Source organism: Vicugna pacos, chromosome 22, assembly GCF_048564905.1.
Source record: "Vicugna pacos chromosome 22, VicPac4, whole genome shotgun sequence".
Lineage (NCBI taxonomy): Eukaryota > Metazoa > Chordata > Mammalia > Artiodactyla > Camelidae > Vicugna > Vicugna pacos.
In genome coordinates this window covers 31,878,141-31,898,630 of record NC_133008.1, presented here as the reverse complement: position 1 = coordinate 31,898,630, position 20,490 = coordinate 31,878,141, and the positions used below count along the sequence as shown (strand labels likewise).

General features: G+C 60.9%; 2 protein-coding genes and 2 long non-coding RNA genes across 15 annotated transcripts; 3 read left to right on the top strand and 1 right to left on the bottom strand.

Moving 5' to 3' along the window:
• The first annotated feature begins 31 nt into the window (after positions 1 to 31).
• On the top strand, positions 32 to 5,370 carry REEP6 (receptor accessory protein 6). Of its 4 annotated transcripts, none has more exons than XM_072948099.1 (5): positions 32 to 373; positions 3,125 to 3,218; positions 3,309 to 3,447; positions 3,855 to 3,933; positions 4,434 to 5,370. In XM_072948099.1, exons 1-5 carry the CDS (start codon positions 45 to 47, stop codon positions 5,338 to 5,340), a joined length of 1,548 nt encoding a protein of 515 aa, XP_072804200.1. In that variant the 5' UTR covers positions 32 to 44; the 3' UTR covers positions 5,341 to 5,370. The 4 variants fall into 4 exon arrangements, with proteins under 4 accessions (XP_072804200.1, XP_072804201.1, XP_072804202.1 ...); XM_072948101.1 differs by having other exon boundaries at positions 134 to 373; positions 3,797 to 3,933; XM_015241223.3 differs by having other exon boundaries at positions 139 to 373; positions 3,765 to 3,933; positions 4,434 to 4,609.
• A 2,540-nt stretch (positions 5,371 to 7,910) lies between these two features.
• LOC140688511 (uncharacterized) lies at positions 7,911 to 8,744 on the top strand. Of its 2 annotated transcripts, none has more exons than XR_012063256.1 (2): positions 7,911 to 7,973; positions 8,494 to 8,744. It is a non-coding gene; the product is annotated as an uncharacterized lncRNA (long non-coding RNA). The 2 variants fall into 2 exon arrangements; XR_012063257.1 differs by having other exon boundaries at positions 7,951 to 7,973; positions 8,450 to 8,744.
• Positions 8,745 to 10,708: 1,964 nt separating this feature from the next.
• ADAMTSL5 (ADAMTS like 5) lies at positions 10,709 to 17,512 on the bottom strand. 8 transcript variants are annotated; one of them, XM_072948091.1, is made up of 14 exons: positions 17,035 to 17,511; positions 16,033 to 16,145; positions 15,832 to 15,933; positions 15,370 to 15,442; positions 15,168 to 15,259; positions 14,877 to 14,937; positions 14,620 to 14,728; positions 13,300 to 13,427; positions 12,848 to 12,959; positions 12,429 to 12,515; positions 12,125 to 12,288; positions 11,785 to 11,983; positions 11,642 to 11,685; positions 10,709 to 11,286 (listed from the first exon to the last, which is right to left on the bottom strand). In XM_072948091.1, the coding sequence occupies exons 3-14, from the start codon at positions 15,885 to 15,887 to the stop codon at positions 10,933 to 10,935; spliced, it is 1,479 nt and encodes a 492-aa protein (XP_072804192.1). In that variant the 5' UTR covers positions 15,888 to 15,933; positions 16,033 to 16,145; positions 17,035 to 17,511; the 3' UTR covers positions 10,709 to 10,932. The 8 variants fall into 8 exon arrangements, with proteins under 8 accessions (XP_072804192.1, XP_072804193.1, XP_072804190.1 ...); XM_072948092.1 differs by having other exon boundaries at positions 17,372 to 17,387; XM_072948089.1 differs by lacking the exon at positions 14,877 to 14,937 and having other exon boundaries at positions 15,168 to 15,262; positions 15,832 to 15,887; positions 17,035 to 17,512.
• LOC140688512 (uncharacterized) lies at positions 13,499 to 14,318 on the top strand. Its single transcript, XR_012063258.1, has 2 exons — positions 13,499 to 13,621; positions 14,211 to 14,318. It is a non-coding gene; the product is annotated as an uncharacterized lncRNA (long non-coding RNA).
• Positions 17,513 to 20,490: the final 2,978 nt, after the last annotated feature.

Sequence of the window (20,490 nt, the reverse complement as noted above, 5' to 3'; positions counted from 1 at the left end):
CCTCCAAAGTCGCAGCTGCGGGGGCCGCGGCCCGCCAGAGGGCAATGCGGCGGGGGAGACGGGGCAGGCCCCACCTCCTTTGCCCGCCCTGCTCTCCCATTGGCCAGAGCGGGGGACAGGAGGTGGAGACCGGCCAGGGGGCGGAGACCAGCTCCGGGGCCGAGCGGTGCGGCTTGCGAAAGGCGGCCCGAGCGCGACCAAGTCCGTGCGCGGGGCGGCGGTCAAACTCAGGCTGCCAACCCCGGGCCCACCGGTGCCATGGACGGCCTGCGACAGCGCTTCGAGCGCTTTCTGGGACAGAGGAACTTGGCCACCGAAGCGCTAGGGGCGCTCGAAGCCAAGACCGGTGTCGACAAGCGGTACTTGGCCGCGGGTGAGCCGTCGGGAGGCCCTCGGGGCCACCCATTTCGCAGACGGGCACACTGAGGCGCTGGGACACCAGGGCCTCAGACCTGACCCTCCCGGCCGGCCCCGGCTGCCAGGTCCGGCTCTGGCGTCGGGGCACGCTCACAGACCCCCGGGGAGACCGAGATCCCAGGGAGGGGTCGTGGACCGGGACCTTGGGTCTGCCTGCAGCTCCTCCCCGCCCCCTCCGTGAGGTCTTGGGCGACCCCTTCTCTTTGCCCCGCAGCACCCCTACTCTGGCCGTCAGGTCTAGAGGCTGTCCTCAGTGCCCTGGGTGCCAGCCAGGCAGAAGTCCGGTTCTTCCAGTCGTCCTGCCGACCCCGGGGAGGAGGGGCCGGGTAGGGAGCCAATGCCCTGCGAGTCTCCACCACCCCCATCCAGGATCAACCCCAGCGTGGAAGCAAGTTTTCCCAGGGCATGCTTCAGACCAGGAGGCGAAGGGTCACTGCCACCTCCCCTCCCATGGTTTACTGCTAGTACCCCCGACCCTTGGCCTGCCCTTCCTTCTCTCCCATCCGGAGTTCTGTTGTTTGACTGCTGTGGTGGTGTTGGAGGGAGGTTGGATGGGGCCCACAGAGAGGACTGTCCAGCCACCCCTGATTTCACTCCCATTTCAATCCCTCCTCTTTCTTTCCTCCTCCTGACCTTGAGTGGCCCATACCACCTTCTGAAACTGTCTAGGAATTGCCCCTTAAGTGCCTCCCTCTCCTCTTTTTTTGGTGCGCCAGGCCCATCCACTCTCTCCCACCTCTTTCAGGTAGCCCCCCTCCCCGGCATGAATCACAGGACACTTGGTTCGAACACTTGGGTGGGGGCTCTGGGTGAGGATGTGCCACGTGTTTTGAGCACCTGTGTGCAGATCCTGAGAGGCCACTTTCCTCCTATTTCCTCTCCAGCTGGGGATTCCCATGCCAGACAGCCCAAGGAGGGTTCAAAACCTGTCCCCCCAGGTTCCTGACGCCCAATCCATGTCAGCTCAGCCAAGGATTGCCCTGGGGAGTAAGCGTGACCTGGAGCCTGGCTTTCCAGGTCCCTGGTCCCTGATACCACTAGGCGGGGAATTTAGGTCATAGAGCACTGGGGAGGGGCCTGGTTGGGAGGAGTCTCTGGGGAGGATGGGGGTCACAGGGAGGAAACTGAGATGGAGAGCAGCCGGGGCTACATGGGAGGCTGCCCCCACTGCCTGCCCTGAGCGTCTACCCCCTCCCTGGCCCATCTGTCGCTGATCCCTGGGGCTGTGCCCCCCCCCCCATGTCCAAGGTTATCCTCTCTTTGCTGAGGCTGCAGGAATAGGGATTGAGGGGAAGGGTTCCCTGGGGGAGCTGCTCCCCCCCAACCAGCAATTTCCAGGGAAAGGGTGCCATTCCACCAATCCCTCTCCTAGATGTAGGAACCCTTGGGCCCCACCTGCCCCGTGCCAAGATGGCCAACCCCCCTAGCTCCCAACTCACTGAGGAGGAATCCCAGAGGAGGCAGTGAGCAGGCCTCTCAGGGCCAGCTGGGGATCCCCCCTCCCTCTCCTGACCCAGACCCCAGGGATAAAAACTAATGCAGGTGGAGAGGGTGAAGGTGATTCTGCCATTTGGTCCACTAGTAGCCTGTATCTCTCTGTGCAAATGACAGCCTGGTTGTGGGGGGCGGAGAAGAGGCTGTAAATGCTCCCAGAAGCCACAGTGTCTCCCTGAGTGACCCTGTGCAAGCCCCATCCCCCCAGCTTCCATTTCTCCTGGCTGTTGGATGAGATAGAGCAGGGAGGAACAGAGCCCTGCACACAAGAAGCGCTTAATAAATGCAGCAGCGACCATTATCATTTTAGAACGGCTGACGCTCCTGGGCTCCCCTCACTGTTCTGCTCTGAGACCTCAGACTGCTGGGAGTGTGTTTGGGCCAGCAGAGGGCACTCACAAAAGTGTAGGGAGGGGTCCTCTGCTGAGTCTCGCTAACCCCACTGCAGCCCTGGGGGGCAGGGCCGCTACCACCCCACTGACAGATGGGGAACCTGGGGCTCCAAGCAGGCGTCACGTGGTGGGGTGAGAGCTCTCCTCAGTCTGGGGGACTCTCCAGATGGCACTTTGCTCCCTCCCACTAAGAAAAGGACTCGCAAACGGGGCCGCGCTGCCCGCAGGACACTGGGGTTGTGTCCGGAACATCTGTGGCCGTCATGACTGGGGGGCTCCTGGCATCGGGATGCTGCTCCACAGCCCAGATGCGGTGCCCAGGACAGCTTCTGAGAGAGAATGACCTGGCTCCAGTATCAGCAGTGGCCAGAGGGACAGACCCAGGATTAAAAGTTAAAACCTCTGTTGCCTTTCTCTGCTCTCCAGGAGTCAAGTCTTAACGACAGAGTGGTCTATTCAAACTCTAGTTTCCCGTGCTCTGCCCGTCCTGCAGGACCCGGAGCGAGGTGTTTCTAATTGCAGAGGTCACACATACATTCAACAAACATTGGGCAGCTCCCTGGTACAGACCAGTCCTGAGGTGCCCACGTGCCCTTGGAGAACTCCCTGTCTTGTGGGGGAGACTGACATGTTAGCCACAAGACTCGGGGTTCAGGGCTGTGATGGGGATGGCCCAGGTGCTGCAGGGCAGTAATTCATCCTGAAGGGGCTGCTGTGGCTTCGGGGAGGCGTGGGGGTGGCAGGTTTTCGGGTCAGGCCAAGAGGGCTCTGTGGTCCAGCTCAGCACGTGCAGGGATCCCTACCCACGCCCCTCTCTGCAGGAGCCGCCACTCTGCTAAGCCTGTATCTTCTTTTCGGCTACGGGGCATCTCTGCTGTGCAATCTCATCGGCTTTGTGTACCCCGCATATGCTTCGTGAGTGCCCGCTGGCGCTTGGCGGGGGGAGCATGGGGGTGGCCAGGGCCCCAGGCAGCTCCTGACCCTGCCGCATACCACCCACCCCAGAATCAAAGCTATCGAGAGCCCAAGCAAAGAGGACGACACTGTGTGGCTCACCTACTGGGTGGTGTACGGCCTGTTCGGACTGGCCGAGTTCTTCAGCGACCTACTCCTGTCCTGGTTCCCTTTCTACTACGCGGGCAAGGTGGGTGCCGCCAGAGACGCTCCTCCACACAGCCCCCAGAGCTCGCAGGAGGCGACCAGGGGACGAGGGTTCTAAGTGGGCCCCACCCTACTGCCCCCAGAGTGTAATGGGGAGACTCAGCCCCTTTCCTGGGGAGACAGGCTCTGCCAGGCAGGGGGTGTGATGGGTCCATCCAAGGAGTGTGTGATGGAGGAGACCAGGCCCATCTGACGGGGGAGGTCCAGGTCCACCCCAACCCGGTGTCTGATGGAGGAGGCTCAACCTCCGCCCCCAGGGGCACAGAGCAGGCCGAGTGTGACTCCTGCCGGTGCCCGCAGTGCGCCTTCCTGTTGTTCTGCATGGCTCCCAGCCCCTGGAACGGGGCTCACAGGCTGTATCATCGCATCATACGTCCACTGTTTCTAAAGCACCACGAGGCCGTGGACAGCATCGTGAGCGACCTCAGCGGGCGGGCCCTGGACGTGGCGGCCGGAATAACTCGGGACGGTGTGTGCTCCCAGGGCAAGGGGTGTCTGTCTGTCCAGTCTCTGTATGTCTGTCTGGCCTCTGGCTCCCCGGCCCCCATCACCTTGACTCCTGCCTCCCGTCCTCCTAACTCTAACTGGCCTCCACCTGGCATCTTGGCCGCCTCCGTCGGGCACTCCCCACCCCCTCACTGTCTGCCTCTCTCTCCTACGCTCTCGGGAACCAGTCCTGCAGACCCTGGCCCGCAGCCGGGCTCTCGTCACCCCGGCGGCTGCGGCCGTGAGCCCCTCACCACCCTCAGAGCCGACTGTACGTAAGCCCCACCCCCAGGACGTAGGGCACGCACGTGTGTGCCCGTGTGCGTGAGCGTGAGTGTGCGTGCCTGCACCTGACTCTCTCCCCGCCAGGGGGGCCCCACACTGGCCCCCGGCAGCCTCCATCCCACTCTCTGCAGCTGAGCACAGCCCTTGGGCCCCTGGGCACAGCCAGACCTACCTCACCCCCGGGCCCTCTCTCTGCAGCCCAAGCAAGCGTGACTCAACTTCAGAAAGTCAAGTGAAGTCCCTGTCCAGCCCCGGCAAAGACCTGCCAGCCAGTAAGCTGGAGGACACATCGCACCCCAAGTCGTCTGTGGCTTCCTCCACCGAGTCCCCAGCAGAGTCCTCCACCAGCCCCTTGTCCCCGAGCAAGGCAGCCGCCAGGACCTCTGCCAGCCTGAGCCAGTCCCAGCCTTACTTCCCGGCCACTGGCTCTGCCAGTGGCTCCCAACTGCCTCGCAAGGTCCAGGGTGGGCTTCGGTCTCGAGCCAACTTCTCTGGCCAGCCCCAGGCCCCCAGCCAGATTCAGACCCCTCGCCAGCCCCAGGCCTCCAGCCAGACTCAGACCCCCGGCCAGCCCCGGGCCTCCGGCCAGACTCAGACCCCCGGCCAGCCCCGGGCCTCTGGCCAGACTCAGACCCCCGGCCAGCCCCGGGCCTCTGGCCAGACTCAGACCCCCGGCCAGCCCCGGGCCTCTGGCCAGACTCAGAACCGTGGCCAGCAGCGCGCCCAACTGTCCACCACTTCCTCAGGCCCTTCCCAGATGGCCCACAGGTCCTCAGGCTCCAGGCAGCATCCCAGCACCTCCTTCAGCCAGGGGGTCCCCCTCGTGCAGTTTCCCGGTGGCACCCCCATCCCCACACAGCCCCCCAGCAAGACCCCCGATGGGCCAGGGGCCTCAGTCCCTAAGGCCTGCAAGCCAAGTAGGCAGCCCCTGGCACTGCACACCAGCAGCAGCTCAGTGCCCGAGCTGCCTGCCTCCTGCCAATCTGAGTCCTCCCTGGAGTACTCCTCCGAGTCCACCACGGAGGCCAGCTGCAGCTGGCCCAACCACACACCTGGGCTCCACTACCTGCAGCACTGCTGGCGGCTGAAACACCTGGCCTGCTAGGGAGGACTCAGTAAAGCTCATTTGGACCAACCTCGTCCAGCCGTCTGTCCTTTGGGGGCCGGGTGAGGGGCTTCACGGGCTCGGTCTCCTCCTCCAGGGGCAGGTGCTGCGCAGCACCACTGCGCAGATGAGAAGACTCGGACTCAGAACGGAGGGCTCACCAACTGGCCGAGACATGCCCGCACGCCCGGGAGATCCTTGTCCTCACCCCCGAGCTTCCTCCCTCTCCTGGCCTAGCGGTCAGGCTCGCTCACGTCAGACTCCTTGTTTTAAAAACTCTCCTAAGAGAAGCAAGGTAGAGGAAACAGTCCCGCCTCACCTGCGCTCCCCCCAGAAGCAGGCATCCCGCAGGAATTTGAGTTCTCAGGAGGAGACCCTGTGAAGCACCAGCAGGGAGTGGAGCAGGGATAGAGGGGGATGGAGGAAGGCGGTGAAGGTGTGGCCAAGCCCAGCACACCTGCGGGCAACTGGCGCTCTGACTCCCATCGAATGCACACCTGAGACTTAGCCTGCCCAGGTGCCCAGGAAGCAAGGCCTCATCCACCACCTTGGTGGTCCCCTGGGGAAGCTGTGGCCCTTCGCACCAGCCAGCGCCCCCTGCAGGCAGCGCAGGGGGCAGGGCTAGCCAGCCTTCAGCAAAGAGGCCCTGGGAGGCTGGCTGTGGACATCAGCCTGGCCTTCCTGGAAATGGGGAGTGAGAAGCTGGGTGGGCATGGCCAGGACCTCCTACCACCTGCAGCTGGTTTCCTGTGTGAGGCCAGCATGACAGTGATCACAGAAACAGGCAGGGACAGGATGAGTGAGGACAGTGATGGGCCTGCCGTGTGGAGAGAGGCAACATCTGGGTGCACAGGAGCAAATCAAATCCAACGGGATATAAATATCCAAAACACCTCCCTGTTCAAATTCAGGTCCTCTAAAGCAGTCAGAAGCTGGGGCTGGGGGAGCTGAGCAAGGAGGTGGTCTTGGCCAGGGCCCTAGACCTGGAACTACACCTGGAACCAGCTCCAAATGGAGCCCAGGGGCCCGAGATTTGTGCCCCTAAATCTGTCGGTCACTGGCTTCAGCCCACCCCCCGAGAGGGGTCTGTAACCCTGAGGGGATCTCCTTGAGGTAGCTCCTGTCAACCAAAGACAAATCTCCCACGAGACGTCAGCAGCCACGCCTGGGAGGACCCCGTGGTGTCCATCACAGACAGTTTTCCTAAACAGGTGGCAGCTTTGCACAGCTCCCAACACTGCAGCCCCGTGTCCTCATCCTTGTCAACTCCAATAAGGGAGCAGGAGGCACTGAGTTCTACTAGAAGCAGGGGGTCCAATTCATCCATTCCATTGCTCAGCCAATATTGATCACCTACTGTATACCAGGCCTTGCTCCAGGAGCCAAGGGTAGAGTAAGAATCCAGAGAGAGAAAAATCCCTGTTCCTAAGGATTTGGAAGGGTGACCATCGACACGATAAACGGTAACACGTCAGAAGGAAGAGAATGTAATGGGGAAATGGGCAGCCGAGAGTCGGGGTGCAGGGGCTCCCCCATCAGGCAGGGTCAGAGAAAGGCTTCTCTGTGGAAATGACATTGGCGTAGACATGCGGAGGAAGTGAGGGCACAAGTCTTGTGAACACGAGGGCAGGAGTGGTCCAGGTGGCTACAGAGGAGGAGGACGACTTTGCCTGGCAGGTTAGAGGAAGATCAGGGGGGCTGGTGTGGCGGGAGCCATGTGAGCGAGGGTGAGAGAGGTGGGTCTAGGGGGTGGACCATGCAGATACCTGCCTGCTTCTGGGGGAGCACAGGAGAGGCAGGACTGTTTCCTCTGCCTTGCTTCTCTTAGAAGAGTTTTGAAAACAAGGGGACTGACATGAGCAAGCCTGACCTCTAGGCCAGCAAAGACTTCGGCTCTAACTCCGGGATGTAGGATTTCTTGGAAGGAGGGGATCGAGGCTAATTATTAATGAGCTCCCACCCTGCTGGGAAGTCCACCTGGGCACTGGGGACAGGGATCTTGGCATCTGCTTAGCACTGCCCCAGCTGTTTGAAGATGGTGGTGTGACCTCGGTCCAGGGCTGGCTCTCTCTGCACGTGACCTCGCCCCGCTCCCGCTGTGCCCCTCAAAGACCATCCCAAGGCCCCACCCACCCCCGGGTCAGCTCACCTGGGAGCACAGGTGAAAGGACACACGCCTGACTCACCAGGTGGAGGCAGTGACCTTTAGTCCGTCAGACATGTTTTAATTTAAACATACAGAGAAGCGTAGTCAGTGACTTGAGGCAAGTAACGCATCACGGCTGGCCCTGCTGGTCACTCCCCACCCTCAAAGGCAGCCCCATCCACACCTCCCCCCACCCATGAAGGTCACTTGCATCCCGTCCACAGTGTTTTCTGCCCTCTCCCGTCCGACTCGACTCTCTGCACTGCCACGGGCAGGGCCCCTGGTGCCCTTCTCTTCCGCTGGCAGAGAGCATGTCATTCTATGGGAAGGCCGCAGGGTGCCCCGTGCCACTGTGGGTGGGCCTTAGCGTTGTTTCCAGTTGGGGGCTATTGTGACAAAAGCTGCTAGGAACATTCTAGAACCAGTCTTTGGTAAGCAGTGCTCTCCTTCCCCTTCGGCATTCACCTGTCAGACTGCAGGGTTTCAGGTGAGAGTGTGAGCCTCCTGGAGCTGCTTTAACCAATTATCACCAACTGGGAGGCTTGGGACAATAGAAATTTATTCTCTCACCATCTGGAGGCCTCAAGTCCAAGATCCAGGGCTGGCAGGGCCGTGGTCCCTCCAGAGGCTCCAGAGGAGGGTCCTTCCTGCCTCCACCGGCTTCTGGGGGCCCCAAGCATCCCTGGGCTTGTGGCCCCATTGCTCTGACCTCTGCCTCCACCACCACATGGCCATCTTCTCGGTCTCTCCTCTGCGTGTCTCTTACAAGGACACCTGTCATTGGATTTAGGGCCCACTTGGATAATCCAGAGTGATTCTGAGACCCTTACCAACATCTGCAAAGACTCTTTTTCCAAATAAGATCCTGTTCACAGGTCCCAGGGGTTAGGGCGTGGTGTTTATTCAACTTTACACACGAGCGTGTGTTCAGCTGTAGCAGAAACAGCCAAACTGTTTTCCCAGGTGTTATGCCATTGTAACCTGCACACACTCATCTGATCCCGCAGGATGTGAGACGGCCTGGGGGGGTGGTTCAGCAGCCCTTCAACTGGACACGTGTCCTCCCGTGGGTCAGCCAGCTTGCACGGAGTCAGTGAGAGACGAGCACACAGCAGGAGGGTGCTGTGTGCAGAGAATTAAAAGCAGTAAGAACAGCATCAGACCCCCCATGTTGCTGAGCACGAATGTTCCTGGGGCTGCTGAGTCCACTGTTGTGATTACTTTTGTCCTAATAACATGGACGCAAGTTTCCAACGTGCCTCTTTTCCTTCTTCATTCTTTAACAAACGTCATCTCCCTTGGGAAGTCCAGAGAATTCCCAGTTTCAGATGCGTGAAGACTCGGCTGCGTGGGCTTCCCTTGAGAGGACGTTCCCGTCTGTAATCATTTGCGGTCTCTTCAGGGACACAGTAAATAATAAAACCCTGAGAGCTGGGGATTGTGCAGACATGAAGAAGCAGATCTCGAGTCACTCATTTCCGTCATTCCCTGTAAGCGTTCGGAGTTTTTATTCCTGTTTAAAGCATCAAAGCCGCGTGGTATCTTTGCTGGGCGAGCGGGAACGCCAGTTTCGCTGTGCACGTTGCTGAATTTGAGAATCTTTAGAACCACAGTGTTTTCTACTCTTTTTAAATCGTTCCGTCGATTTTTTTATTTAAAGCTCAAGAGAAAACCAGAAAAACAACGAAATGCTTACTGCCGAGGGTTATAGGATCACGACTGGGAACAATGTTGCCACTGGCAGAAGAGGCCGTCCAGAGACCGGGCTGCGGGGAGTCCTGGCCCCTGTGGCCACAGGCCATCTCATCTGCTGCCCGAGTGGGCCCTGCGCTGGCCTCCCTCCCAGCAGGTGCCTCGCCCAGGCCAACTGGTCTAGCTGGTGGGGAGTAGGTGGCAGCGCTGACCCACAGAGCTCTGGGGAGGAGGAGGCTGGAGACTCCCATTCCCTGAGACACCCTCACCCTGCAGTGAGGCAGAGAGGACCACCTCTGGATAACAGCCCGGGGCAGTAGGGCCCTTGGGGGCTGCAGGTAACACCGGGAGCGCACAATCCTTCTTCCCCTGTCCTGCCACCAGGGGGCGCCCGGGCCCCAGGCCCGCCCTCCTGAGCTGCGCCCCGCTGTGCCCCGCTGTGCCCCACGGGAGGGGGCTTTCTGGGGATTCTCCAGTCCTGGGCTGTCCCAGGTGCTGCTGGGTCCCTGGGAGGGACTCTTTGGAGGAATGTGTGAGTGAACGGAGGGGCTAGGGAAAGAGTCCAGGAGAGTGTGATTGCCAGGAGAGCCTGAAAGGGCACTGGGACGGGGAGGCAGAGAGAGGGGCAGGGCCTGGCCTGAGGTCACCCGCAGGGTCCAAGGCTGAGCCAACCATGGATGGTACAGAAGAGCAGACACTGCCAATCAATACGTGACCTAGGCCTGCCTTCTGGGCTCTAGAATTATACCCAGGACACACAAGGACAGGGCACAGGTTGAGGGCAGGGGCTCTGAACTGCCTCCTCTCTTGGAGTGGCAGGTCTTGAGAACTGCCTGAGATGAACATGCGGCCCCCAAAGGGGCATGGGGAGGACGCTTGGGACCTATGGAAGCCCCACGTGCCCCTATCCTCATATTCCCTGTCCTTGTTGTTCCCCCACCCAGGGTCAGACATGCTGAGAGGAAGTGGGGGCTGGACCAGGAGTGCATGTGGTCACGTGTGTATATGTGGTGAGAGCTCCATTGTGAGTCAGACTGCCAGCGCATCTTGAAGTCTCTGCAGCCAAGTATGTGTAACTGGGGTGACCTTGTTAAGAAAAAGTGTTTGTAAAAGTTAATAGGAATAAAAAAGGGATGAACAGCAGTGTTGCCTGGAGGAAACCCTTCCCTGCCCTGAGCTGCTGAAGTTGTCAAGATTATCTCTGAACTTCTTGGTAGCCAGGGTAAAAGGGGAAACTGGTATGTTACAGTGAATTAACATTGCCTGGGTAGGCATGTCTTCTAGGGGTCATGTCTGTTTGTGACAGAGTCTCTGAATAGGTGAGGGTGCGAGTGTAAGTGGCAATGAGAAGGGAGAGACAGAGTGTCAGGGAGTTAAACAGTGATGAGTTTCCTGGTAGCTAGGGCAAAAAGGGAAACTGATACATTACAGTGTCTCTTTAAGGCATGTCTTCCTCCAAGCCATGCTTGCTTGTGACAGCGTCTAATCAACTGAGTGTGAAGCAAAGGGAATAAAAGCAGACACAAAGTCTCTGAGTGTAAAATAGCTGTAAGTTTCCTGGCAGCCAGGGTGAGAGAGGAAATAAGTTAAAGAGTCAATTCAGTGTGTCCTCATCAGTACCTGCCTGCTTGCAACAGTGGATCTGAATGCAGGAGTAGAAGCGGGTGTAATGAGGAGTCACATAGCTGCAAGTAGGAGATACTCCAAAGCTCCCTGGAAGCTATGCCAAGAGGGGAAATATGTTGACTTTGAGCCTAGTCAGGCATGTCCTCCTCGTGGTGTGTGGCTGAGGCCTGGTCTAGGGGCTCAGACAGGGCAGTGCTGGGCGGCCAGGCGGACACGGCTATCCTCGGCAGGGCTCCAGGGCCGGGCATAGCCGGCGTGGGGCAGCAGCAGCCGGTCCTGAGTGCCATCGGGGCTGATGAGGCGCCGGGCAGCCAGCAGGTACTCGCGATGGAGGGCCAACACTGGGCAGGGGCAGCGGCTCGGTGCCCACACGTACTCAAGAGCACGCAGCGGTGAGCGGTTCTTGTAGATGAGCTGCACGTGCACCTCATAGCGGGTCTCCTGGGCCTGGCGGAGGCGGCCCCGCACTCGGGCCCGGAACACTGTGGGCAGGGCGGGTGCTAAGGCCGGCTGGATGCTCTGCCCTGGGCCCCATCCACACACCCACTGCCAGGCAAGGGAACTAGGGGTCAAGAGGGGCATCGGGGACCCTTGGGGTCTGTGGTAGCCAAGGCCTGGGGTTGGGGTCAGGGTCAGGTCAGGGATCAACGAGGGGTTAGGGGTCAGATTAGGGCAAAGGGTCAAATCAAGGAGTCAAATTAAGGTCAGAAGGAGTCAAGTTGGAGTCAGGTCACGGAGTCAAGGGTAAAATCAGACCAGGGTCAGAGGTTGGCAGGACAGGGATCAAGTTCGGGACAGTGAAGGGTCAGGTGAGGGCTGGGGTCAGGGGTGTCTTACCGAAGTCGCTGCCGCAATAGTGGAGCAGCCGGTGGGCACGCCCTCTGGTGTCAGGACAGGGTGGGCAGGGGTCTGTGGAGGCAGTGCCATCAGGGGCACAGGCCTTACCTCCCTGCTTGCTCCCACCCAGGCTGTCCCCTCACCTGATGTGGGGGTCGGGGTCTGATGGAGGATAACGGTGGGGGCTGCAGGAGGCTCAGGGGGCCGAGGTGCCACCTCCCGAGGCTGTGGCTGCCACAGGGGCCAGCCCAGGGCCCGTGCCTGCGCTTGGAAGGGACTGTAGAGCTCCTGGGGGAGCCAGAACTCGAACTCAATGCCGGGGTTGGGCTCTTGCAGGAGGACCTGGGGAGGGGGTCACACACTAGGGAGCTGCAGCCAGGTATGATGGCCCAGCCTTCCCGCTGACACTCTGACCCCTGCCTCCTCCCAGATCCTATAACCACCGCAGCGTGTCCAGCTGCCCCCTCAGAGGCCCGCCCGTACCTGCAGGAGCAGGTCTTGGGAGGTGGGCCCGGCGGCGCTCAGCGTCTCCTCCCGCCCCGTGGCGCGGGTGTAAACCACGCGGGTGCCCGCCGCCTCGTAGGTCCCGGGCGGGCTCACCGCCCAGTTCCCGTTGAGCACGTAGCGCCCGTCGCCCCCCATCAGCGCTGCAAGGGAAGGGTGAGCCCGGGCTTCCCGGAACAGGCCTGGCCCGCCTCCCTACCCTGGCGTCCCCCTCCCTAGGCCTCAGTCTCCCCGTTGGATCCGGGCGGCCAACAGGGCGCCTCCCTCCCGGACCCTGCGGTACCCAGGTGGTTGCGGCTCCGGTGGGCGGCGCGTATGTGTCTGGCGCCCTCAGGGATCAGGGTCACGTTCCAGTACCCAGCGAAAGCACCTGGGCGGGAGGGAAGAAAAGTGTTGGGAACAGGGTGGGGTTGGGGTGTATTTGAAGGACGATTTAAGGCTTAAGTGAAGTGCTGCGGTGCGGGGGTTAGCCAAGGCCCTGGTGCTCGGAAAACGCTTCCTAAAGCATCGGAGTTACGTTTACTGTCGCTTGAGTGCGGCAGCGAAAGAGTTAGGCCCCATCTGTTCTGCGAAGGGCGGGACAATCTGGCGGTGGCCAATTATAATGACGAGTGGGGGGGCGGGCCGCAGACTGCCCGCTCAGCTCGGGACTTCGTTTAAGGGCCCGCTCAAGGACAGAGTGAGGAAGGGGTGGGCGGTCACCGGCGTCACGGAACACGCGCTGTACGAAGAGGCAGGAGTCGTTGGCGCCACCGCAGCGGCCGCAGCGGTCTTCGCGGGCGCCCGAGCCCAGCAAACCGTCACAGCCGGCGCTCTACAGGAGTGGGGAGGACACGCGCGCGGGGCCGCTGTGAGGGCGAGGGTGGAGGGGTGAGGGGGCTCATGGAAGAGGGCGGGACCGAGAACTGAAAGGGTGGGACTGGGGGCGGGCCCCCAGTGGGAGGAGGCTGGGGGTGGAGTCTAGTGATGATAGGTGGAGGCCGGGAGGGCGGGGCGTTGCTAAGGGGTGGGGCCAAGGGAAGAAGGCCATACCGGGAACTAAATGAATGGGACCTGGGGGCGAGGCCTGGAGGAAGGAGCCTAGGGTGAAATCTAGGGAAGGGCGGGGCCCTGATGGAGGTGGGCGGGGACGGGGCTGGGCCTGGAGTCCTTACCAGACAGCGGCCAGCCACACAGAGCCCTGGGGAGCCCTGGCTGCAGGGGGTACCGTCCAGTACTCGACCAAAGCTGTGATAGAAGTCGTGCCCCTCTGCCAGGCAGTTGAGGTCACACTGGTTGGGTGCTGGGGGGCGGGAGGAGCCGGTGGGCCGGGGGACCGCTATCTGAGTTCCAGCCCCCTCCCTGCCAGTCTCCCGCAGGCAACAATCCCTTTGGGCAGATGACGCCCAGAGACAGACAAAGCCACACACAGAGGCTGAGGCAGAGCCAGGACTGGAACTTAGGCATTCTTCTTCCAGTTCCCCGGGACTCTCCCAGGCCAGTATTTAGGCCTGCACTCATTTGTTCATTCATTCATTCATGTTAAGTCCTAATATTAGGGGGTCCTTACATGTTTCCATTATTAACATCATCACCCATCCTGCACTCATTCTTTCATTCTACAACACTTATTCCACAAACACTTGCTGAGAACTTAGGATTTTCCAGACAGTGTTCTAGGCTCTGGGGTATAGCAGTGGGCAGAACTCACTCAGTACTTGGGCCCTGCACCCAGCAGGTGACCCATAAAAAGTATTTGTCCAGTGCTGTCTGAGTCCCACATAGCCCGGGTGTGTTGCTGGCCCTGCCTGGGACTCAGTTTCCCTCTCTAACTTGCAGTGGACAGTCAGATCACACCCACAGAACACCAGCCCCGATCCCTGCTCCCTTCTGCTCTAGCTCTCTCTGGCTCCCACATCCCTGAGGCTGGCTGGCAGACCCTGCCTGGACTGGAGCCCGAGCTGACCATGACAGGCCTCTGTGGGGGTGGGACCATGACAAGTTCCCTCCAATTCTTGAGGCGAAGGAAAAAAAAATAATCCATGAGGTGGAAAAAAAATCTATGATGGAACTTTCTTCATTCTAGGATTTTCTTATCTGTGTCTGCTCCCACCATGGCGTCTGAAACTGCCTATCTCCCTTAAATCTGGAGGTGGACTGCCCCGGGCACAAGTTATATAACTCACTATTTTCAGCTCAGTGTGGCACCATTTCCTGCTGCTAGGGTAAGTTTGAAAACTGTTGGCTTCTGGATACAGCTCCAAGTAAATCCTCACCCCGGTGTTCGACCCTGTGCATAATAGACCCTGCCTCCCTGAGCCCCTGCTTCACATCTCACATGTGCTTTTCCCCACTGCTTCACCTCACCAACTCCTACATATCCTTCAAAGCCCCAGTGCTAATGCCCCCTTCTTGCAACCCTCCAAGTTCCCCTTCTTTCTTAGCAGCCACTTTTCCTTGCCAGCTCTCAACTAACTGGAAGGTAGGCTACTCACCTCCATAGAAGGGCACCCACAGGTAGGTCTTCTGAGTGCCCAGGACAGGGTGGCCATTGTAGAGGGCACACTGGAGGTCTCGGAAGGGCACAGCCCCTAGGGGACAGTCCTGGGGACGGAGATGGATGGATCAGAGGCTGACATGGCCCTGGGGATACCCAGAAATTCTGGCATGGTGGCAAGCATACTTGGCAGCAAGGGTAGGGAGGCAGGAGGGCTTCAGGGAAGACTCAGTCTTGGAGGCGGGTAGAACTTACGGGCAACTGGCAGAGGCGGTACTCGTGAGTGTGCCCCCAGCATAGCTCTTCCCCGGGAAACCTACAAGGATCAGGGCTTCCAGACCCTGGTCAGGACCTCCAGGAACCCCTTCCCCAGAGCCAGCCTGCCCATCCATCCACCCCCGCCAACCCTACCCACATTCCAGCTGAATCAGCTGGATTAAAAGGAGTAGCATGTGTGGGCAGGCGGAGGGTGCGGCCAGGGGCTGGGCTGGGCTGGCAGGAGAGGAGGGGTAGGGACTCCCTCCCGTCCCACCCAACCCTCCGCACCGAATGCATCTCCGGCTGCGCACGGAGAGCCCTTGCCCACAAGAGCTGGAACAGCGGCTCCAGGAACCCCATGGAGTCCACTCGCCTGGACCCTACTTGGGGAGAGAGAGGCACAGTTAGCCTCGGAAGGGAAGCTAGTGACCCCCACAGCACCAGCCAATTCCCCATGTCCACTGCCCCTTGGATTCATGTCCCCCTTTACCTGAGCATTGTCCCCCAAACCACAGTTGAGAAGGGTCCACAGCAGGAGCAGGAGGCCCCGGAGGGGGTGGCGTCTGGGGGAGCAGAGAGGGCGCTGCAGTGGGGGTGCCAGCTGGCCAGGGGTTCAACCCCAGCTCTGCCCTGACTTAGCTATGTGATTTTGGACAGTAGCTCAACCTCTCTGAGACTCCCTTCTCATCTCTGAGACATGAAGTGATAATAGAGCCCCCCACGGGAAGGGTTTGAGAGGCCTGTCAGGCTAGGTGAGGAAAATGGGAGTTGCAGAGCCTGCTATGGAGAGAGAGAGCTCAAAATTATTGCTATTGGTGGTTTATTGTCTTATGATGCACACAGGAGGTGCTTATTCGCTGTCTTCAGGAGAAAGGAATCATCCCAGGACAATGCAGGAGTGTCTCCAGGGCCCCAGGGCTGTCCCCACTCTCCCCACCATCATCGCTCCTACCTTCCTGTGTGGACAGGGGCCAGCTGCTCTGCTTCCCCGGGCCTCAGTTTCCCCATCTGTGCAGTGGGAACCAGCTGGGCTCAGTCCAGGATTCTATGAGAACTTGCAGAGGGTGTGGCCAGTGGGAGCTGGAGCTGGTGTCTGGCACAGGACCCCCCGGTGGCCCCCAGCCTCCAGGGCCCCCTCAGCTCCCAGACTCACAGCAGCAGGGAGCTCCGGGGTTGGGGGAGGGGCAGGGAGGGGTGACCTGGCCCTGGTCCAGTCTGTGCCTCATGGCCTCTTGCAGAGGGTGTGGGACGGAGCCCCAGGGCAACCTGCAGAGGGAAAAGTGCCACCAGTGAGAATGAGGCAGGAAAGAGGAAGACGGCTGTGTGGGTGTGGGGGGGGTGGCTGGGAGACTTTGCCTCCCTGGGCCTCAGTTTCCCCATCTGTCAGGGGAGGAATGAAGTCAGTTGTCATCCCCATGTGACCACGGCATGGGTGGCGAAAGGGGGAGGGAAGCAGCTGCCTCGTGAGTCCTCTCTAGGGCCAGGGTCAGGGAGCCCAGCGGTCAGCAGAACCCAAAGGACACACAGGACACGCTGGAGTCCTCCAGACCTCGAGGTCCTGGGCACCGGATGTGGAAAGGTCAAGTCCCACGAGACCTTCTGGAACCCGTTTCCCTGGTTATCAGGCTCTCCTGGCTCTGGCATTTGAACCTGGGGCACCAAAGGTCTGGGGCCAAGGTGGCTCCAGGTGCTGAGAACCTGGAGGACCGCGGGGCAGGCCCCCCTCTCTGACCACAGCCCGGCAGCCAGCTGCACTTCTGAACCCCAGCCTTGGCTGGCCCAGGAAACAGAAAGCAGTCTGGGCTGGAAGGTGGACATAAGGGGAGGGGGATTGTACATCTGACAGCCGCTCCCCACTGAGCACTGACTGGTGGAGTGGAGGTTTAGGTGATGAAACATGCCAGGTGAGGCGGACCACCCTTCTCATGCTCCAGAGCCCCCTGCCCGAGTAGCAGGACACACGCCCTGTTTTGGCCTCACTCCTGAACGTCAGTGAGATCTCAGGACAAGCCACTCTTCTGGGCCTCAGTTTCCCCAGGAGGAAATGGGGATGAACTTTCTCCCAGCCTGGGAGTTGCTTCCTCTCCACCGCCCAGACTAGGGAGCGGGAGGAGACGCCGGCCGGCATAGTGGGGGGATAGGAAGAGGGACTTACCCAATACGTAGAGCCCAGGCGACGCGTCCTATTTCCCCGGGCCGCCCCTGGGCTAGCGGAAGCGGCGGGGCCGGCGAGGAGGGGCGGGGGGAGCCCGGGGCGGCCCCTCCCACCCCGCCTCCCAGGGAGCGCCCGGGTCGGGGTCTGGAGGGCCGGCGGCCCCGTGCGCCCCCGCGCGGCCGTCCCGCGCCTGGACGCCGACCTGCGGCAGGGGACTGCCCCGCAAGCGCCCCGGCCCCCCAGAACTGCGGCCTGGTGTCCGCGCGTCCCTGTCCCGGTGCCCTTGGGAGGCCCAGGGCGGGGGAGCCACGTGGGGACCCACCGCCTTTACCCCCACCTCGGGGCTGCTATTCCGGGCGCCGCGGTCAGGGCCAGGGAATGTGCGCGAACCGAGGTCGCCCTGCTCTGGCTCCGGGCGGGCGCTGCCCTCTTTCCACCGACGCCCAGATTGCGTCCCCACGAAGGTCCCCTTTCCCAGCCACTACCCCTCCCTTTTCCCTCTCCCCACCCCTCCCTCAAGGTCACGTTACTCAGGAACCCACGCGCCTGGGTTCCGATCCTGGGGCTTCCACCACCCCCAGCGCAGGGCCCCAGAGTTCTGGGGAGAAGCTCAGCCCCAGGGGCCAGGCGTGAGGGGTGGAGAGCCCCCTCCCAGCCCGGCGCATTCCCGGGCGCTGCTGTCACCAGAGGACGCGCCCTACCCAACCTCCCGCTCTCCCCGCCGGCCCCGTGCTGCAGGGAGCGACTTCGAACTAGACCCGGGTCCAGAAGGTCCTCGTGCCACGTGACTGTGGCCTCACCCTCCCCGACCTCAGGTTTCCCATCCAGGCAATGGGGCCAGCGGGGGTCTCCACCCCGATGACACCTCCAGGTGGATCTCAGCTCTTGGCGCGGACCAGCAAGGACAGGGTTACTTCAGGGCTCCCCACTACCCCCCTTTCCTGGTTTTGCATCTGCGCGCCACCTCCCCCCGCCCACGCAGGGACTCAGCCAGCGCCCGCCCTCTTCTCGCCCTCTCCCCCAGCTCCTCCCTGTTGCCCCGTGATGCTCGGTGGTGAGCAGGTTGAGGACAAGGAGGCATCAAGAGGGTGATGGGTGGATTGCCCTTCTGCTCCCTGGGCTCAGCCGGGGCTCAGCTTGAGTGCCCCCTCCTCCGGGAAGCCTACAGTGAGGTCTCCAGTCCCTGACAACAGGGAGGGGGTGTTGCCTGTCCACTTTTGTCTGGCCTCCAGCCTAGAGCAGCTCAGAGCAGGGCCACTCAATGCCATTCATTCATTCAGCACTTACTGAGCACTTACTGTGTACCACAGCTGTGAACCCAGCCAATCAGGCTTGTGAGTGAGGCAGCCCCCGGGAGCGTATAATCCTACCTTCTGACCAGGATGCTCTGAAGAAAAAGCCCGGACCCACTGCAGATAGGGTAGGGGATCAGGAAGGCCCTCACCGAGGAGATGATTGACACAAGGAGGTGGGGGAAGGGCAGCCCAGGCAGAGGGAACAGCATGTGCAAAGGCCCTGAGGCTGGAATAAGAAAATAGAGACAGGAGGTTGGGGTGGGTGGAGATGAGGTCAGAAAGGGGTGGGGGATGGGAGAGGGTGCTCTAGTTTTGGGAAAGCTGACCCTGGCTGCTGTGGGGGCAAGAGTGGGGACCCAGAAAGCAGTGAGGTGTGTTGGTGGCAGGGGCAGTGCAGGTCATGTGGGTGGGGGTGAGAGCAGTGGGTGGCTCCCAGCTGTTGAGGAGTGGAGTGGAGTCTGCAGGCCTTGCTGACAGATCCCAGGGGGTAGGAGTTGGGAGGAGGCAGGCAGGGGCTTGGCCTGAGCATCCTGGGAGGGGAGGTGCCCCATTCACTGAGGGGAGCAAGTGGGGGCCTGGTGGAGGGAGGACAAGTCCCGAGGTCACTTCTGGATGGGTCTAGGATGAGGTAAGAAGAGGCTTGGAGCCCAGGGGCCATGTCTGGCTGGAGATGGACAAATGGGTGTCCTCTGCACACAGGGGTGTTTAGCATCGTAGATGAGGCCACAGGGTGTGAGTGTGGACAGAACAGAGATTGGGGCCTGAGTACCAGACGTCGGGGCGGGGAGCAGAATGGGTGGGCGTGGGGTCCCGGGAGGTCAGTCACAGGAGGATGGGCTTCTGGGAGGAGAAAGGGCAGCCTGGGTGGGGAAAATGAGGCTGGAGAATGGACCAGGGCCCGAATATCAGAATCAATGGAGGTAGTGACCTGACAAGGTTAAGCCTGGTGGGACAGTGCTGGAGAGAGGACGCAGGACAGGCAGTGGGGACGGTGTGGGCAGGCGGCCTCGGCGGAGCACCTACTGTGTGCTGAGTTCTGGACTAGGGCCTGAGTGGCATCTGGAATAAATCAGGCTTGGCCAGGAGCTCCACCAAGCGGACAGACACATCCACCTCAGATGTGCCTCACTCCCCAAGCCCCAGCCCTCAGAGCCATGCAGGGTGTGCAGACAGCGACATCTGTCCTGTGTGGAGCAGGCCCAGCAGGCATGCCGCTCCGCAGGGATGAATGCAGCAGGGACTGCATCTACAAAGATGCATACAGCAGACACTGCCCTGCAGAAAGTGTATACAGCAGGTACTGCATCCTGCAAGGAATGCATAAAGTAGATGCCGACCCTCCCACAGAGTGCATACAACAGTCAATGTAGCCTGTAGAAAGTGTGTACAGAAGTCATGGCACTCTGCGAGGACGGTATACAGTAGGCACTGTGTCCTGCGGGAAGTGCACACAGCCCGCACCATGCTCTTCAGGGAGTGCACACAGCAGGCACCGTGCCCTGCGTGGGGCCCCTAGTGCTTGTGGGATGGCCAGCTGGGGTCGGGGTGAAGGTGTAGTGCACCGTCCCAGTCCATGCCCTGTCCCCAGCCTTTGTTTCCCCTCAGGTCCCCAGACTCCCACCTCCACCCAGGACGTAACTCAGCTGAACTCATCTGATTCCCAGAGGAGGAGGCCAAGAGCTCAGCTCAAAACACCTGGTGCAGGCAGAGGGGTAGTTGTGAGGTTTGGGAGCTCCAGGTGCCTGGACACAGACACAGTGGTTGACGGTGTCCCCCTGTGCTGAGTTCCCGCCTGGACCCCATCCCTGAGGCCAGGCCAAGTGGAGGCAGGTCCTGGCTGATGTGGGTCATCCGGGCTTCTGCTTGCTCTGTGGTCTCACAGCATTGAGCCTCCCCGTGTCCAGCCTCCTCACCGTGGCCTCCCTTGATCCCTTGGGCCTGGCCATGTGGTCCACAGGCCACTCCAGCCTCCTGCATAGACTGGGTGGGAGGGATCTGGCCACCCCAACCCAGAATCTGGGGTCTCTGGAGCTGCCCAGCTGCCCTTGGGCAGGAGGGTGAATGGAGTAGGATCGGGGGCCCTCCACGGCGGGGGTCACCCATGGGAGCTGGGATGGTAGTGCCTTCTCTGCCCCAGGGAGATGCCGATGGAGGGAGAAAG

Excerpts from the sequence above, each read along its gene's own strand:
- REEP6 (XM_072948099.1), top strand. The coding sequence starts at position 45 with ATGCGGCGGGGGAGACGGGGCAGGCCCCACCTCCTTTGCCCGCCCTGC. Across the intron at positions 3,219-3,308 it reads GTGTACCCCGCATATGCTTC|AATCAAAGCTATCGAGAGCC; the intron begins GTGAGTGCCCGC and ends CACCCACCCCAG. Across the intron at positions 3,934-4,433 it reads GGCCGGAATAACTCGGGACG|CCCAAGCAAGCGTGACTCAA; the intron begins GTGTGTGCTCCC and ends CTCTCTCTGCAG.
- ADAMTSL5 (XM_072948089.1), bottom strand. The coding sequence starts at position 16,105 with ATGAGGCACAGACTGGACCAGGGCCAGGTCACCCCTCCCTGCCCCTCC. Across the intron at positions 15,443-15,831 it reads GCCCCTGTCCACACAGGAAG|ACGCCACCCCCTCCGGGGCC; the intron begins GTAGGAGCGATG and ends CTGCTCCCCCAG. Across the intron at positions 12,289-12,428 it reads CCGGAGCCGCAACCACCTGG|CGCTGATGGGGGGCGACGGG; the intron begins GTACCGCAGGGT and ends CTTCCCTTGCAG.